General features: G+C 44.1%; 1 protein-coding gene across 1 annotated transcript in view; it reads right to left on the reverse strand.

Moving 5' to 3' along the window:
- Positions 1 to 18,741, reverse strand: part of FHOD3 (formin homology 2 domain containing 3) — a 474,874-nt gene that overhangs the window by 15,312 nt on the left and 440,821 nt on the right. Inside the window, exons 24-27 of the mRNA XM_054163992.1 lie at positions 14,651 to 14,843; positions 8,582 to 8,611; positions 5,840 to 6,011; positions 2,379 to 2,540 (exon numbers count right to left, since the gene is read on the reverse strand). Coding sequence (XP_054019967.1) covers positions 2,379 to 2,540; positions 5,840 to 6,011; positions 8,582 to 8,611; positions 14,651 to 14,843 — 557 coding nt within the window. The remainder of the gene's footprint in view (positions 1 to 2,378; positions 2,541 to 5,839; positions 6,012 to 8,581; positions 8,612 to 14,650; positions 14,844 to 18,741) is intronic.

The following is an 18,741-nucleotide window of genomic DNA, read 5'->3' on the forward strand; positions in this document are numbered from 1 at the left end:
ATACCTCTGCTGATTACTCATGAGAAGCCAAACTCTTCTACATCAAGATCTAACTAACCTCTTCAGGTACCAGATACAGACACATTGGATCACTTGCTTTTTATGTCACATTTATTTTCACATTTATTTCACATTTTTATTTTCACATTTTCTTTTTTTTTCTTTTTTTATGGCAAAAATAGTTCTGTGCCCATGAAAACCTTCTACCTGAACCATGGGAAATGTTTGCAGTGCAACTGCATAGAAATCTTTAGGGTTTCTGATTTTGCTTAAAAACATGTACCCCAACACAGGTTCACTTTGCTGACTGCTATGTAAGTCTGACAAGTGTTCCAGTTCTGAACTGAAAGCAGTGAGAAAGATCTAACATGATGCACAGTTAAAAACCTTCCTTTTGACTGACTTTTGCTTTGGTATTAATGAACAGATTGAATACCAAGCTCATTACAAATGTCGAAGGATGTGTATTGACGCCTGAAGACTGAAGGTGGTGAATCAAACCCTTCAGACAGCAGGGTCTTCTTGCTCTGCAGATAATGAATATCATAGAGTCTGCTAATCTGAATCTCTTAAGTATGCCTAAAAATCTACTTTCTAATGTGGTTATGGAGGATCTGCGTTATGCTTCTGTCATGCAGTGACAAAGGCTGGTCTGTCTTGATTTCCTGGCGGTGCTATGTTATCAGTGCAGCTGAGTGTATTTTAGAGCTAAACAACTTCCATTCATTCATCATCCAGGTATATTATCTATTGGTGTGAAACAGTTAAGAGATTCTCCTTTCACACTTTCTTTTGCCACATGTCAGCTGACAGGAGCACACCAGGCTACTGAACTTCGTTTTGAAACTGCCTTTCAATCCACTTAGGAGTCTCATCCAGATACTGAAGAACAAACAAGCTGGATCCATTACAATGGAAACAAGTCCCAGCCTGGACATTTATAGAATGTTTAATGCCTGTTAGGGTTTTTACTGAACGTCAAAGCCTGTTCCATGGAAAAATACACAGCTTTTTTATTACCATTGTCCCGTTTGATAGATTTTGGGGTTTGATTTGTGGTGGGGTGTTTTGTTTTGTTTTGTTTCCCTGCAGCAAGTACTTCTTTGGGAAGAAGGTCCCTGGCAAAAAGTAGAAATAAAACTTTTTGGTGTGTATGCACAAAGGCAGCGCTGCTAACAGGAAAGTTCTTAGCATGGGATAAATGATGGAAATAGGCAAACATACAGGAGGTTTATTTGCTGTGCACAAGCCAACCAGGGCAGTCAGCACGTGCAGAACACTGGAACCACGTAGGAAAGTGGGCAGCAGCAGAAGGTGATGTCACAAAGAGGTACAACACAGTGTGGTGTGGAAAGTGAGACAGACAACCCAGTGTCAGCTCATTTTCTTTCCTTAGAGTCTGGTTCATCCAACCAGAGTGTTCACTTTGCTTTTGCTCTTGCCACATGCACAGAAGCTCCTTTCCTGGCATGTTGAAGAACGTGAATATGCTGTCAGCACATGCTAGTTTACAGCAATCACTGCTGATACCAAATGTTAGAACAATTTCACACAAAGCAAAATCTCTGCGATTTTTCACTCACTGTTGTTGTTTCCTCTTTGTCCTAACTTCCCAGAAATGCTAAATGGATGGAAAGCTAGTCAAAAAGCCACATACGGAGAATGACATTACATAACAAAAACTTAGGTTCTTTGGGTACTTATCTTTCTCATAGGAATCGCAGTAGTCTCTGCATATAAGGAAAATGAAACCCAGAGAGATCATCATCTTTTGAACACTGCATTTTCTGAAGTGTGAAATCAAATTGCTCAGTTGTGGTGCCACAACTCAGCCTCTGGCCATACTACACTGCTGAAAGACCACCTTATAATGCGCTGCATTTTACTCCCAGTGGAAGAACCACTTTGCAGCCAAGCAGCGGAAGATATTTTGCCTTCAGGGCTGCAGAAGGCTAGTACATATCATGAGAGAGAAAGATTTTAAAATACAAAATATCTCTACCTACTTTTTTGCTATAGGAATAAATTCAACTACAGATACCACTGTTAATGTTTATGCCAGTTCACACCACCTTACAGCATTTTAAGCTGACTTCACTTATGAGTAAGTACTGCCATCAACTTTGAAGCACCATAAACCACTGCTCTTCTCTCACACACATCTAAGAACACTCCAAGTTCTGCAGGAAAGAGTCACCTACCGCATGCAACATTGTTTAAACAGCAGTGAGAGAAATATACGCCAGTAGCAAGGATCCACTTAAGCTACTATGAACTACCAGCGCATGTCTGCCTACTAAAGACCTGCTTCCTACACCAACATACATAAATGTTTGCAGATGTGTTTATTCTGAGAAATTTAACAGCCATATACTCACATGACTTCCTATTTGCTCGTGACCTCTTCCTCTCCCTAGGCACGGCTCGCTGGCTTGGCACTTGGGTGGCAGACTTCACGATGCGATCCATGATCTCGTCTGCTGCAGTATCTGTTGCAGTAGGTGAATCGTCACTGCCAGCGCCCCGTGAACTGACGCGGCCTGGTCAAGCCCAGGAAATGGTTTGAGGGAAAAGAAGACAGAAAGTCTCTTGTGTCACTTTGGTTTTGCAACTGGGTGGGTGTTTTTTTTGTGGGGGGTGGGGGTGGGAATTACATCAGGCAGCTCAGGCATTGTTACTTCAAACTGGCCAAAGGAGAAGGCTCTGCCTAATGGATAATCTTTCTGAATAATACCCTAGTATCTCTGCTGCATCAGCAGTCAACCAAGAACTCTAATACAGTTATAATTTTCTCTTTCCTTCAGCCTTAATGTCTTATGCTTGACCATACAACTGGCAAATGTCTGCTAAAGACTGTCTATAAGCCAAGGATTTCTAATGCTGTATGACTATGTTTCCCTGTGCTCCTGCTACACAGAAACTAAAAGACAGTATCACAGTATCACCAAGGTTGGAAGAGACCTTGAGGATCGAGTCCAACCTGACACCATAGACCTCATGACTACACCACGGCACCAAGTGCCACATCCAGTCCCCTCTTGAACACCTCCAGGGACGGTGACTCCACCACCTCCCTGGGCAGCACATTCCAATGACGAATGACTCTCTCCGTGAAGAACTTTCTCCTCACCTCCAGCCTAAACTTCCCCTGGTGCAGCTTGAGACTGTGTCCCCTTGTTCTGGTGCTGGTTGCCTGGGAGAAGAGACCAACCCCTTCCTGTCTAAAACCACCTTTCAGGTAGTTGTAGAGGGCAACGAGGTCACCCCTGAGCCTCCTCTTCTCCAGGCTAAACAATCCCAGCTCCCTCAGCTTCTCATAGGGCTGTGCTCAAGGCCTCTCCCCAGCCTTGTGGCCGTAGCATATGCTATGCTAGAGATTGATGCAAATCTGCCAGACAGGTCCTTTGTACCCAAAGAGAGGAAGAATCCATTTCTGAGCATCTATATCACAGTCTAGTGCAAAGAACACATGAAAAGGGTGAAAAGTGTGGTTTGACATGTCCTCTTGTTTCTTTCACAAAGAAGAATTCTCCCTATCATAAAAATGTATGGGGCCTGGCACAACTGTGTGTGCTCTACTCAGAAAAACAAGAGTTGTTGGCAAGCTGAAAAGCAAAATGAGCAATTTCGATTAAACCCATAAACAAACAAGTGAGCCATGCCAAGGCTCTGGCACTTCTTACTCCCTAGAGCTTTGTTAGAGGCTTCTTTGGATTCCTCCACTACTGCTACATTTGCTTTTTTGTTTTTAACTAGTCTGAAGGTTACTATGTAGTGAGAACACTGACAGGGAGCTTTGCAGTGGATCTGATAGAACTGCAAGCAGCTAAAAATGCACCGGTGAGGTGTGCCAGGTTACACCCAGCCCCCAGGTGGACAAAAGAAACCTGATCCAGGTGGGCAGAGAGGTGCATTTGGTTTTCTCCCTCCCAGGGGGAGGGGTCCCCTGGGTCAAAGGTCTATTCCACTCCCCTTTCCTGTCCAGCAAAGCCTATTTAAAGGCAGACATGGTTTAGTTTACTCTCTTTCCCCCCTGCCTCCCCTGGTATCTGGTGCTCCTGCTTCCTGCAGTCACCATGTGGCAGGCTCTACCTCCATGCTGCATCCACACTTCTAAAGAACTGCATCCACTTCCATCAGGGAATTCCATCAATGCCAGCTGGGCCTGGTTTTGTATATTTTTCTATTTACCCTTTTCCTCATACCTTTGTAACTCTCCCTGTTACTCAAATGCTATATACATTTTGTTTAAAAATTACTTTTTTAATTCCAAACCGATTCCAGACCATTTCTTTTGTGATTTTTGCCTCTCCTTTCTCCTGCCTAATTTGCTTTTACCTTACCAGAAAAAATGGGAGAGGGCAGGCAATCTAAATCTGTTCCAGCTGGGCTTTTGGACTCCAGGTAAAGCTTTAAACCTAACATGAGGTCACTCTATATCATATCCCCAATACCAATAAACAAGAGTTTTGATTATCGCTTTGCCCTGCTGCTTGTCTCCTGGCCATTGGCAAAAGCAGCTGTATTATGGTAGCACTCCTGACAAGCTTCTCTGCCTCTGCTGCTTTCCAGGAGAACAGGAACTCACTATCATTAGTATCAGGACACACTGCTTGTCAGCATTCATTGGATTACTTCAGCCATTGAGCTTCTTGCAGTGCAGCTTGAATTATTTCATTTATCTCTGTACTTCAGCTAGAGGATGTGCTTCTTAAACTGGGCCTCTGAAACCTCTAAATTAGGCAGGATCATGGTTTCAAGCCCTAATAAACTACACATGCCAAGACTTACTGGTGGATGCTTGGGATTTTCTATCAGTGGTTAAAAAAAAATCCAGAGAGTGTAAGATACCCAGATGTGAAGGAAAAGAAATACCAGAACAGAAAATTGGAGACTTTCATTTTGGTTCACCACCTTTACTCAAAAACCATCTTCCAGGTATCACATGTATGGGAGGAGATGAGGGAAAGACCAAAGAAAATAGACTGGTGAACCTAGTGTCTGTAAAATGATTTAGCACAAAGAAAGTAGTTTCATGACTGCCTAAATGAAGAGGTGTACCAGTGAATCATGTCTTGGACAAAGAGCAAGGCTATCTCATTGCCAGGAAGTGTTGTACCAGTAAACTCTTCTGTCAGAGCATCAAGTGTTGGAATTGGTGGATTGGGTCAGGTTTTCATTTCCTCTGTGTCAGCTTTCAGCAATCTTCTGTGCTGACACTTGGAAACCACAGAGTACTGAGGACCTCTGAGAAAGGGGTATCTGTCAGGACAGCAAGATATGGGACTGTGCACAGCGGCTTTTTATGCTCCTCATCTCCATGTAATCCACTATCTTTGCTGTTAAGCAGGGAGGTGATTAAGAGATTCATCATCTTTTTCCTAACTATTTTGCTCTCCCCAATCATTCTTGAAATGCATCAGGGCCTTTCTCCTCAATTTGTATTGCTACTTTCTGCTTGCTTCTATTGAAAACAAAATGAAAACCACATCCCCAGATGCCCTATTTTGCTTTCATGATGACAAGAAGAATAAAACCCAGGGTGTTAGTGGGCAGCCATACCTGGATCGGGGAGAGGTGAGAGTACCTGTAGGCCTGGACTCCTAATGCCCCTGGGTACTATTTTGGCTGTGATTCAGATGTTTAAACTCCAGGCAAATTCTTTTAAATCCTCGTGCCTCAAACCACTACTTTCAGCATGGGAACATCACTGGGGGAGCTTCCCCTTCAACCCTTGCCGCTATGACCACTACATGAGGGTGCCACAAACGGTGGTTGGGCCAGTGCATGGCTACTGTGCCGCAAGAAAGATGTCCAAAAGGAAACTGCTGGCACTCACCTTGGCTGGCCCGGCTTCGAGTGCGGACCCCAAGTGCCGTGGTGCTCTCCCCACCAACAGAGGTCGTCTTCAGCACAGCCTTCATGTTCTCATGCTCTGCAGCATCCTCAGCATACTGCAGCCCTTGGGACGGTGTCTGGCAGTGGGGTGAACTGCTGGAGAACTTGCCAGACTGTTGGAGGAAAATAGATTTGTTTTATCAGCAAACAGCGCAGGGAATAGGCCAGAGGTTTGACCATGAATTGCAAGGAGAAAAGTGTCCTCCTGAGCTTGGTTTGTGGTGCAGCTATTCCCCAAAAAGCCAGGGAACAGTTGCTCCTCTACCAGAGCACGCACTCTGCATAAACTGTAAACAGAGCAACAGCAAGGAGCAGACACAATCAGAGGAAAAACGGATGCATGTATCAAGCTTTATAATTATAATGTTCTGTCTGAGAGTATAAGGTATGAAGCAAAGACTTACTCTGAAACCTTTGCTGGGCCCAACACGGGGTCAGGTATGACACTGTGAGGAACAGTATGAGACCCAACACAAATAAGATTTATTTTCTTTCCCTGTACAATCACCTTTCAGTAACAAGGCAAAATGAAGAGCGCTCTAGGAAGACAGACCTTTCCCTCTTGCCTTTCTGCATTGCTGTACAGAAAACTCTGACTGCTCTAAAACACAAATAGCTACAAGTAACCTTAAAAAAAATTCCTAGTACTGCTGAAAAAAAAAATCTCTGGTCTTGAAACAGCCAGCCAAATTACTTCATAGCCAAAGTGCAAACATTGCAGCCAGCAGTTAAAAGAACAAACAAAACCTTACAGGCGATTTAGGAATCTACCCTCCGCTTCCCCGGCTGCCCTGTGATTTTCCTGTCGCTATGGCTACGTGAGCCACAGAGGCTACGTTAGCTGGGCATGCCCAGCAGCTCCGCTGGTGATTGAAACCAGCTCTTTAGAAATGGATGGAAACAGCACAAATGGATACTTTCTAAGGACGAGCTTGCATTGCTCGGCTCCTCTCCCTTCCCAGCCTGTCTACAAAGGGCTGTCTACAAAGGCTCTACTGCTCTTACCTACAGAAAAGCTGAAGCACGTTTAAAATACACAGTCCTGGCTGCAGACAGCATCAGCTCTGCCGGCAGCAAACTGGCATCCACAGATAATACACCCCCCTGGGTATTCTCAGCCGTACCACTCAAATGGCAGAAACTGAAACACATTTTCTTTTTCCTTTTAATCTTTCTTACTGCAATCAATTCAGGACAGATGAAAGAAGCCATGCAAGAATTCTCCTCTGCCTTTGCATAACAAAGAACATTAACTATTCACTTGGCCCAACCCAGACAATCAGTGTTAAAAAGACCCGAACCTGCAGAGCCTTTCTGTCAGAGGACAGTAAACTAGAAGAAAAGACTAGGCCCTACTTTCACAGCTTTGATCGAGTCCCCAGGGTGTCAAGACTGCAAATCAAAACTATTTACCCTGGCAATCAGTGATTGACTGATTCTATTTTAATATAATGACTTTCTGGGGTAGGATAGCAAGTTAACTGAGCAGCAAAACAATCATCCCTACAAGGCACTGAGCTAAATATACCACTGCGAGGTTTATTTTTGATAGTGAGAAGTTTGTTTTATTGTTAAAATATTAGCTTGCAACATTTTGATGTGGAAAGTATGCAAGAGCTAGAGTTTGACATATAAAACTAAAGGACAGAAAACCAGAAAGAAGCTTCCCTGAAAGTGCATTGCCAGTTTTGCATTAAGAACACTCTTACACACAATGGGTTGTAAAGCTAATCAATACCACCCCAGGAAAAAAACCCCAAAGGATAAAGTCTTCACATAACTGCTAGTTAGTATTCACACAGGTTAGTTTGATGTTGGCATTAACAGGCTAATTCATAGAGTTTTCCTCCTGTGCCCCACGCTATACAGCACATATTGTAACTAGGGGAGAGACTCTCTGGCCTCATTGTCAGCTGTTACTGTAGAGTAATGCCAAACCCCTGCCACTTCAGCAAATGACTGCCCTTATGAAACCATGAGAATTAAGTCACATTGTGAAGGTCCAACAAATGGAAGAAAGCTGGCAGGCTGAACAAAAAATGCTTTGCACAATAGATGCTTCTCAAGCAGTAAGTTGTTCTGTTATGAGTATAGACAGCACATTATAGTTCTCAAATTATCTTTTCACTCCTTCATTCCTTTTCAGCACCACCTTCAGGAGTATTTTGTGGTAAACACACGAACTACTCCATGGCTCACCTCTACGGTGACTGAATGTGGCAAGTAGAACCATTACAATTTTCTTTGCATTTATATATCCTGATGCTTTTGAACACTTTATAAAATAATGCTGTTTGGACTCACACAGCTTAGTAAGGAATATGAAATTATCATGGTAATACATAGCCCAAAGTAACTGATGATCCCCATAACATTCAGCTTACTGATGCATGGGGTAGTGGAGAAACTTTGCAGTTTAGTAAACAAACATTAAGGAAAATAAATGAGGAAATTATCACCTCAGATCAGGTTATCCTTATCCAACAGAGCATGTATGCATATGGTTAAAGCTGACTGTAAAAATGCATTCTTGCATTGAGCCAAAAAGCTATGAGAAAGACGTCATGGTTCATAGTTCCAGTTGAGCAGATGGAGTTGAACAGTCCATAATATCAGAGTTAGAAATTAGATGTCACAGCACACAGGGGACATGGGAATGACATGCTCTTTCAGAGAACCATACCTCAGCATCCTCTTCTTCATCGGTCTGCCACTGGAAACAAACAACAGGGTGAAGGACAAACAGCAAGATTTAGGAACGACACTACGGTCAGACCATGAGGTAAGCACGGCAATATTTATGCAATTATAGAAGGACATAAAAATACAAAGCATGTGAGGAATGAATTCCTTAGACAATCAGATTTTGGGGGGGTTTGGTTGGTTGGTTGGAATTTTTCAGTCAGTTGCAGACTGTCACTGTCAGTAGGGTATATAAACATGTCCTGATTTTTCTCAGAGAAATTATGAACTGAAACTAGACCTAACACATCCTATTTCTTTCCCTTGAGTCATGCAGTTGCCCACATTTTGCCCTGTGGCAACTGAGAGCACTAGGAAGGACTCCCTCTTCTTTTTCCAGCTCTGTTCAGCACAGGGAGGTCCTGTCTGCAGCTCTCCCAGTGTAGAGGCCAGCTTCTTGGCATTTCTTTTACTCTACACTTAAGTGCTTGTTTTAATTCCTTTCTTAAACTGTGACTTTGCAACTTCAAATTGAACAGAGCACTCAAATCAAATACTGAGTAACCTTTGAATAAATGCTTAAAGTTTTTTAGTAGCTGCCAGGTATCAGATCCTGGAAATTAGATGCAATTATCCTTTGTCATTCAGGGCTTTCACCCTCTGTGACAACAGGCATGTAAAATTACCTTGGCACTACATTAAATGTAATTGGCCTATCAAAACATCGTGGCATATGGAGTGTTCCTCAGTTTCAGGATTTACAGGGAATTCACAAACTGCCCAGAGCTGTGTTCCCAAAAGCCTGAGAAATCCTTTGATAGGTTGTAAAATGCCCCACATGGAAGGTTCTCAAATCAAAACACAATTTCTGGGATCCTTGGGATCCTTTTTTTCCACCATTTTCTCTTTGATTGCTTATAAAGTGCAAACATGGCACAGAAATTCAATGTGCTTTTTCATTTCTGAGTTTTGTTTCAGAAGAAGCATTTCACCAATTGTGTTCCCCTTCCTAGTGTTACTAATACATATTTTTTACCTTATCTCCATCTCAGCTATGGTTTCTGTCTGGGACTGATACATTCTTTTCCAGAAACATTCATCACTAAAAATGAAAGCCTGGTTTACTTTGGCCCTCAGCTTAGTTTCAGCACAATCTCCATAAGAAGATTAGCTGTAAGAGTGATGAGCAGCACATTAACATTACTTTTTAAGGGTATGTTTTACTCAGAGTGAAATGCTTATTTTTTTTTGGCCACAGTGGCACTGACAGAAACGCACATAGATGTTTTGCAGAGAGACCTCAGCAGGTATGTTCCCCTTACATTAAAAACATCCATTTACTTTTTTCCATCCCCTGGAGGGAAGGAAGTCACACTGTAAACCTATTCTTCTGAAGAAACTGGTTTTTTCTAATACATATGCAGATCAGTCTAATAAATAAAAGGCAGGAGGAAAGCAAATTGAGCTAAAGACAAAAGGCACTTAGGGAAGGTGAAATAGCAGACTACACACATTACAAAGAGCTCACCAAAAAAATTTCTATGATGTTATTGCTTTGCAGAGGGACCTCGACCGACTGGACAGATGGGCAGAGTCCAACGGGATGGCATTCAACAAGTCCAAGTGCCAGGGGCTGCACTTTGGCCACAGCAACCCCAGGCAGAGCTACAGGCTGGGGGCAGAGTGGCTGAGAGCTGCCAAACAGAGAGGGACCTGGGGGTACTGATTGACAGCTGCCTAAACATGAGCCAGCAGTGTGCCCAGGTGGCCAAGAAGGCCAATGGCATCCTGGCCTGTATTAGGAATAGTGTGGCCAGCAGGAGCAGGGAAGTCATTGTGCCCCTGGACTCTGCATTGGTTAGGCCACACCTTGAGTCCTGTGTCCAGTTCTGGGCCCCTCAGTTTAGGAAGGACATTGAGACACTTGAAGGTGTCCAGAGAAGGGCAACAAGGCTGGGGAGAGGCCTTGAGCACAGCCCTGTGAGGAGAGGCTGAGGGAGCTGGGATTGTTTAGCCTGGAGAAGAGGAGGCTCAGGGGTGACCTCATTGCCCTCTACAACTCCCTGACAGGTGGTTGTAGCCAGGAAGGGGTTGGTCTCTTCTCCCAGGCAACCAGCACCAGAACAAGGGGACACAGTCTCAAGCTGTGCCAGGGGAGGTTTAGACTCGAAGTGAGGAGAAAGTTCTTCACTGAGAGAGTCGTTCGTCATTGGAATGTGCTGCCCAGGGAGGTGGTGGAGTCACCATCCCTGGAGGTGTTCAAGAGGGGATTGGATGTGGCACTTGGTGCCATGGTCTAGTCCTGAGGTCTGTGGAGACAGGTTGGACTCGATGATCCTTGGGGTCTCTTCCAACCTTAGTTATACTGTGATACTCTGATACTGTGTTTCTCGGCCCTACTCCAGTGAACGGTTGTTGAAGCTGATGCAAGCTCTCCATGCAAAGAGGCAGCAGACTCCATGCCAAGAAGCAGCACACCTCTGCCTACAAATTCTGCATGGGGGACTGTGCCTTCTCAGTGAGACCTGAGCTGGTTCTGGCTTATCCTTTTCCCATTTTTGCTAAAATCCCTCTTCTGCCTGAAAGCAAAGAAACGTAAGGTGATAAAAACGAGATGCTGAATAAACCTTCAAAAGGACAGGGAGGTGAATGTGAAATAACTGCACAATCCTTCTAAGCCACCAAAAGCAGAAATTAAAATTCCACGTGGCTACTTCTTACTAGATTTACTTTCTACAAAGAGTTTCTTTCCAGTGTCAAGATCTAGAATTTCTTCCATCACTGTTTTGAAGGTAGTTGAACGGACTGTAAACGCATTACTGAGGTCTCTGCTCTTTCCAGTGCCTTCAAGTATAAAATGCTGAGAAAATCAAGACCAGATACAAATCACAGACAACATGAGACTACAGTAAAACTCTCCTTACTCATCATTCTTCACACACAAATGTCTTCCATCCTGCTGAGTTGGAAACTTACTTTGAGGTAGACCTTACTTTGAAGTTGTAAAAGGAGTTGAGAGCAGAGGAGGGTAATGAAGCTGGTGAAGGGCCTAGGGAAATAAGTCTTATGAGGAGTGACTGAAGGCACTGGGGCTGCTTAGTTTGAAAAAGAGAAAGCTAAGGGGAGTCCTCATCGCTTGCTACAAATTACCTCAAAGGACATTGTGGAGAAATAATAGAAATAGAAATAGAAATATAGAAATAGAAATAGAAATAGAATTAACTAGGTTGGAAGAGACCTTTGAGATCATTGAGTCCAACCCATCATCCAACACCATCTAATCAACTAAACCATGTCACCAAGCACCCCATCCAGTCTCTTCCTGAACACCTCCAGTGATGGTGACACCACCAGCTCCCTGGGCAGCACATCCCAATGGCCAATCTCTCTTTCTGAGAAGAACTTCTTCCTAACATCCAGCCTAAACCTCCCCTGGTGCAGCCTGAGACTGTGTCCTCTTGTTCTGGTGCTGGTTGCCTGGAAGAAGAGACCAACCCCCATCGGGCTACAACCTCACTTCAGGGAGTTGTACACAGCAATAAGGTCTCCCCTGAGCCTCTTCTTCTCCAGGCTAAGCAACCCCAGCTCCCTCAGCCTCTCATCTCTTCTCACAGGTAATCAGTGATAAAACAAGAGGGAATGGCCTCAGACAGCAACAGGGTAGGTTTAGACTGGACATTAGGAAAAAAATTCTCACAGAAGGAGTAGTCAGATGTTGGAATAGGTTGCCTGGGGTGGGTGGTTGAGTCACCATCCCTGGATGTGTTTAAAGGTCGTTTAGATGTGGTGCCTGGGGATATGGTTTAGGGGTGAACTTTGCAGAGTAAGGTCAACAGTTGGATTTGATGATCCCAGGGGTCTTTTCCAACCTGAGCAATTCTGTGATTCTATGAAGGGAAGCTGTGACAAATAGTCTGAGACAACTTTACAATGTGCTGCATCAAATGAATGGTAAACACAACCACAGGCAAACACAAGCATGTTACTGGATTACAGGTAAAGAGATTTACTAAGTGCTGAAAGAGTCATATGGCCACAGGAGTAACTCCTTTAAAGAACATCTCCATAAGGTGAATTTTAAAGAATGTCAATTTTTTTACTCCAGCAAGTGTTTTGGTTTTAAGCTAATGGGACCATTATGTAGTTGTCAATTAGTGATAGCCAACAAATGCTCCCCTTGTGGTGACCAGCAAGGTACATTTAGGTGGAAGACTGCCAGATGACATTTAGTTCTTGCCAAATCTCAATACTACTTTCTGCTGAACAAGACATCTTGCATGAATATATTTTTCTGGGAAAGATCTATCTGCTTGCTTTCTTGCATTCTCAGGAAATCTCTCTGCTCCCTGACTCCCTGTCAACACTGAGCCTTCCTTCTGGTTTGAAAGGATTCCTTATCTCCACTTCCTGAACCCAGCTATCAGTGATCAGGTTTCCTTTTTCCTCATGTTCCCTACAGGGAAAGGACATAGAGAAGCTTTCTTTCCTGACACAGCCAGTTCTTCTGGACAGCTAATACAGCAACACTGCATCCTACTCTATTAGGAAGATGGCAACTCCTTCAAGTCCCAGCATTGTTTAACCTAGTGAGACTTGCTGAAGCTGAGGAAATTAAACATTTCACTTACCAATATCTTTGGTTAATGCTATAATTTTTTAGCTACTCTAGAACACATCAGGGAAACCGAGAAGTAACTGAAGAAAGTGAGTTCAGCTCCCCAGAGGCAGTCTTGGAAATCTGTATGACTGTATTATAAAACTCTGAGCCTCTCTCTTAACCTGAGGCTAGACTGAAAGGAAAATCTTTTATGGTAATAATACCGGGCTGACATTTTCTTTAGAGGAGACAGAGTTCCAGATTGAAAGAGGGAACTGTCAGGAAAGATCTGCAGAGGTGCACGAGTTAATGACTTAAATGCAATCTCAATTTCTATCAGTTTCAATACATACAAATATTTTGACCCATGTTCTGAGCCATAGAATTGTAATCAGCTTCGGGCTTTTCATGCCAAAGGCAGGGCTAGCTTTCTAAGCAATGAACCACTCGCATCTAATTGAGACTCCAGATCTGAATTTTGAGACAGCTGGAAACTTTTATTAAGTACTGACCCTTTTAAAAACTTGATTTGGCTTGAGTCAAACTACATCAACTTGGAAAAAAAAAATAATAAAGAAAACTCAAAGGGATTTGAAAGTTTACTGCGCTGAGAAAACCAATCTTACTTTAATTTATTCTCTCAGGCTGCATTTATACAGACAAAAAGTTTGCAGTGTAACTTTTACTGTGAACTTAGGTTTTTTCCCCTGCTTTCAGAACCACAAAGTAGTCTGTCCCCATAAAATTGGCACTTCTGTGCTTTAAAGTTAAGAAGAATATTGCTGTGCATGTGCATGCATATATCTGTGTATATAAATATACAGCTAAAATGCTAAGATTAAAGACTATATTAGAATATTCAGCGATGGAGTAAAAAAAACCAGAAACATTTAAATGTGGTTATTACCACTTCAATGGCTACCATGGTTCATCACTGCAATCATGTCCTCAACCAGTAGCCTAATTTCTAAGTGCTTTCCCTTTTTCCTCTTCTTGGCTGATCAGATACATACCCTGGTGTCTTCCAGATATTTTGAGCACTGTCTGTGCTACGCACAGAGAAGCTCTTTTTCATGTTTAATTTCAGTTTCTTCTCACAGGATCACAGGATGTCAGAGGTTGGAAGTGACCCAAAGAGATTACGGAGTCCAACCCCCCTGGCAGAGCAGGACGATATACAATCTAGCTCAGGTCGCACAGGAACGCAGCCTTGAAAGTCTCCAGAGAGGGAGAACTCTCTGGGGAGCCTGTTCCAGCGCCCTGTGACCCTTACAGTAAAGAATTTCACCCTTCTCATTCTATAAACTGTTACAAGGCAAAAGTTATACAGATTTTGTCTTCTAAGGGAACAGAGTTCATTACTTACAGTAGAAGATCTTCCTAAGAATAAACAGCAACAACACTACATACAGGACAGCCAATGCAACAAGGTCTTAAAAGCCAGTGCTGTGTGAGATACATTTTGCCACTTACATCTGTTATCATTTTCCCTCGGGTCTTGTTTCTTTCCCTGTGGTTGGCTCGTTTCTGCTTTTGCTGCAGCACTCGTTCCCTGGTGGTGCGGTACTCCAGAGCAAACTCACTGATAGTTTTGCAGAACTTATTGATGTTGACTTCACGGACTGCATAGGGAGGATGGCCCATAAATAACAAAAATGAGTGAAACCTGCAAAACAGCGAGTTAGAATAGAACAGAAGTTAGAATAGAATAAACCAGGTTGGAAGAGACCTTCAAGAGCATCGTGTCCAACCTAGCATCCAACATCACCCAACCAACTAAACCATCCAATCAAGCACCCTATCAAGTCTCCTCCTGAACACCTCCAGTGATGGTGACTCCACCACCTCCTCAGGTAGTCCATTCCAATGGGCAATCACTCTCTCTGTGTAAAACTTCCTCCTAACCTCCAGCCTAAACCTTCCCTGGTGCAGCCTGAGACTGTGTCCTCTTGTTCTGGTGCTGGTTGCCTGGGAGAAGAGACCAACCTCTGCCGGACTACAACCTCCCTTCAGGTAGTTGTAGACAACAATAAGGTCACCCCTGAGTCTCTTCTTCTCCAGGCTAAGCAACCCCAGCTCCCAAATGCAGCTCCCAGTTCATGCATGCAAAGGGAAAACCTCCAGCCGATGGGGTCTGGGGAAATAAAAATGCTTTTCAGTCAATCCAGTTTAATTTTTTTTAGTTTTTGTTTGATCTCCATAACTTCTTTTGTGCTTGTGGCAGTTTAGGCTGTGTGCCTCCTGCTACTGCCACTGCCACATCAGTGACACCTCTGGTGTCCTGAGTGTCCAGCCCAATAAAGTGGACACAGGAAGCAGCTATTTCATACCCATAAATCCTGAACCCTATGAATTCATCTGCAAAGTCTTTCTCTGCCTCTTCCTTGCCCTGCTGCTCCCGTGGGAGATGCTCCCTATCGGGCAATGGTGGTGGGGTATCTCAAGGCCTCTTAGGCATGGCTCAGCCTAATGTACCAGAACAAGAGGACACAGTAACAAACTGTGCCAGGGGAAGTTTAAGCTGGAGGTGAAGAGAAAGTTCTTCACAGAAAGAGTGGAATGGCCATTGGGATGTGCTGCCCAGGGAGGTGGTTGGAGTCACCGTCCATGGAGGTGTTCAAAAAGGGATTGGATGTAGCACTTGAAGCCATGGTTTAGTAGTCATGAGGTGTTGGGTTACAGGTTGGAACTTTGAGGTCTTTTCCAACCTTATTGATTCTATGATTCTAATACCAGCAGGAGAAGGGGGTGGGGGGCAGTCTCAGACCTGGCTAGCCTGAAACTAGGCTGGAGGGAGCTGGGGGGAAGAAAGAGATGGGGGTTTTGGGTACACCCTCAGGATGGGACATGAGAAGTGTAGAGGATCTGTCCAGGCTCAAACCAGTACAGTGCTACATCATTTTCATGGATGCTTTCCATAACAATGGAATGCTTTATAATTAAACCCATGAAAGCCTAGTCTATGATAACTTCATCCCAGTCCATCTTCCCAGGCTAACTGCAGGTGATGTCTGTGGAACTCCATCTACTCTGTATGGCTAATCTGGCACACAAATGAACAATTTCAGTTATAGAAAAAGGATTTATTAAGGTGCAATTCTATTTGATTGCATTAAGCTTTGGAACGGAGGTTGGAATCAATACAGCTGACCAATATGATCGGGTATCGATCCTTTATTGTTCCAGTATTGCAGGCCTATGGCACAGGCCTAAGGTGTGAGTATAGCACAGTAAAGCATGGAAGAAGAGGGGATAGGAAAGGCAGAAGTGCCTAGCAAGGGAACTGCTACAATTTATATAACCTCGGTGTGCCTTGTTGGCATGGACTCATTGGTTCCCTATGAGTGACCACACATCACACTATTATAGATTATTGGTCCAACTACTGATGACATGTGAGGTGTGTTGGTGCAGGTGCATGTCCTGTTGTCCCAAGATAACTTGCTGTGTTTATAGCTACCAGTGCCTTGTTTTAGTTACATGCTGCAGGCACAGCACTGTTTGGTACACTGCTAGCTGGCTCTGCACTTCTGCTGAGCATGGCCTAGCACCATGTCAGGCTCTAGGCCTGCACTGCCAGATTGCTCACACTGCTCGTCGCTGGCATTGCCACATTAAGCAATTTCAAAGAGGTCATTAGGATGTTGGGTGAAGCCTAGTCAAGAAGAATGCAGATGTACAAGCTAGCAAACACAAGGAGGAAACATTCCTGGTTCACAGTGACCACAAAATTATCTTATCGAACAACTGCTTGAGTTTGGGATACTCTCCTTTCCCATTTTTACCCTGCTGCTGCATTTGCAGCTTTTGCACCATTTGCAACTCCTTCCATTGCTCTTACATGACAAGATTTACAGTAGTGCACTAAATGGTTGAGAATGTATAGGAATTCCTTTTAAATGGATGTGCATCCTTGATGACACAACATCTTCCCAATTCCAGAAAGATGAGAGTACATGGATACATTTTTTGAGAACTATAGTAGTAATTCCAGGGCATAATGCAAAAAAGTTAGGACTTTTCTTATTTCTACAATGCATGTGATGAACCCAGGAAACTGGTGAATTCACTTCCCTTCCACTGCAGTTGGGATTTCTGCTTACATGCAGCACGAAAACCAAGACATTATGAAAACAAAGCAAGGACTAAATCAGTTTCTCAAGTGTATATCCCTGCCCATGGCAGGGGGGTTGGAACTAGATGATCCTTGTGGTCCCTTCCAACCCTGACTGATACTATGATACTATGATATCCACAAATTAGGAATAATTTGGAATCCTGATTTTGACCACAGCAAATTGGAAATTGTTCAGAAGTTGGAAAATATCTCAACATTTCACCCAAAGGGTGGCTGTCAATGGTTCCATGGCCAAGTGGAGACCAAGGACAAGTGGAGTCCCTCAGGGATCAGTCCTGAGACCAGGCTTGTTTAACATCTTTGTTGGTGACAGGGACAGTGGCATTGAGTGCACCCTCAGCAGGTTTGCTGATGACACCAAGCTGTGTGGTGCAGCAGACAGGCTGGAGGGAAGGGATCCATCCAGAGGGACCTGGACAGGCTGGAGAGGTGAGCCCATGGCAACCTCATGAGGTTCAACAAGACCAAGTGCAAGGTCCTGCAGCTGGGTCAGGGCAATCCCAAGCACTGATACAGGATCAGCAGGGACTGGCTTGAGAGCAGCCCTGAAGAAAAGGCCTTGGGGGTGCTGGTGGAGGAGAAGATCAACAGGAGCCAGCAGTGAGCACTTGCAGTCCAGAAAGTCAGCAGCCTGGGCTGCATCAAGAGAAGCATAGCCAGCAGGTCAAAGGAAGTGATTTTCCCCCTCTGCTCCACTCTGGTGAGACCCCACCTGGAGTACTGCATCCAGTTGTGGAGCCTCTGTTACAGGAAGGATCTGGAGGTGCTGGAAGGTGTCCAGAGAAGGGCCATGAGGATGAGCAGAGGGTTGGAGCTGCTCTGCTATGAGGACAGACTGAGGGAGTTGGGGCTGTTCAGTCTGGAGAAGAGAAGGCTCTGAGGAGACCTTATTGTGGCTTTCCTGTATCTGCAGGGCGCTACAAGAAAGCTGGGGAGGGACTTTTGAGGGTGTCAGGGAGTGATAGGACTGGGGGGAATGGAAAAAAACTAGAAATGGGTAGATTCAGATCGGATGTTAGGAAGAAGTTCTTCCCCATGAGGGTGGTGAGACACTGGCACAGGTTGCCCAGGGAGGTGGTGGAAGCCTCATGCCTGGAGGTTTTTAAGGCCAGGCTGGATGTGGCTGTGAGCAACGTGCTGTAGTGTGAGGTGTCCCTGCCCATGGCAGGGGGGTTGGAACTGGATGATCCTTGAGGTTCTTTCCAACCCTGACAGTGACTCATTAATAATCAGGAACACCAAAAAATTACTCAGATGACTTAACCTAAGTTTGTGAATCCTGAAAAACCAAACAAAATAAAAGCTCAGGTGTATTGCAGAACTATCCTGAGTATGCATATTTTAAAGCCCTGCACTTACTGTTAATTCCACTTAATGAAACCAAACCAACAGCAAGGAGGGGAATCTTAATTCCATCTTCTGCTGC

The sequence above is a fragment of the Dryobates pubescens genome, chromosome 9 (assembly GCF_014839835.1).
Source record: "Dryobates pubescens isolate bDryPub1 chromosome 9, bDryPub1.pri, whole genome shotgun sequence".
NCBI lineage: Eukaryota > Metazoa > Chordata > Aves > Piciformes > Picidae > Dryobates > Dryobates pubescens.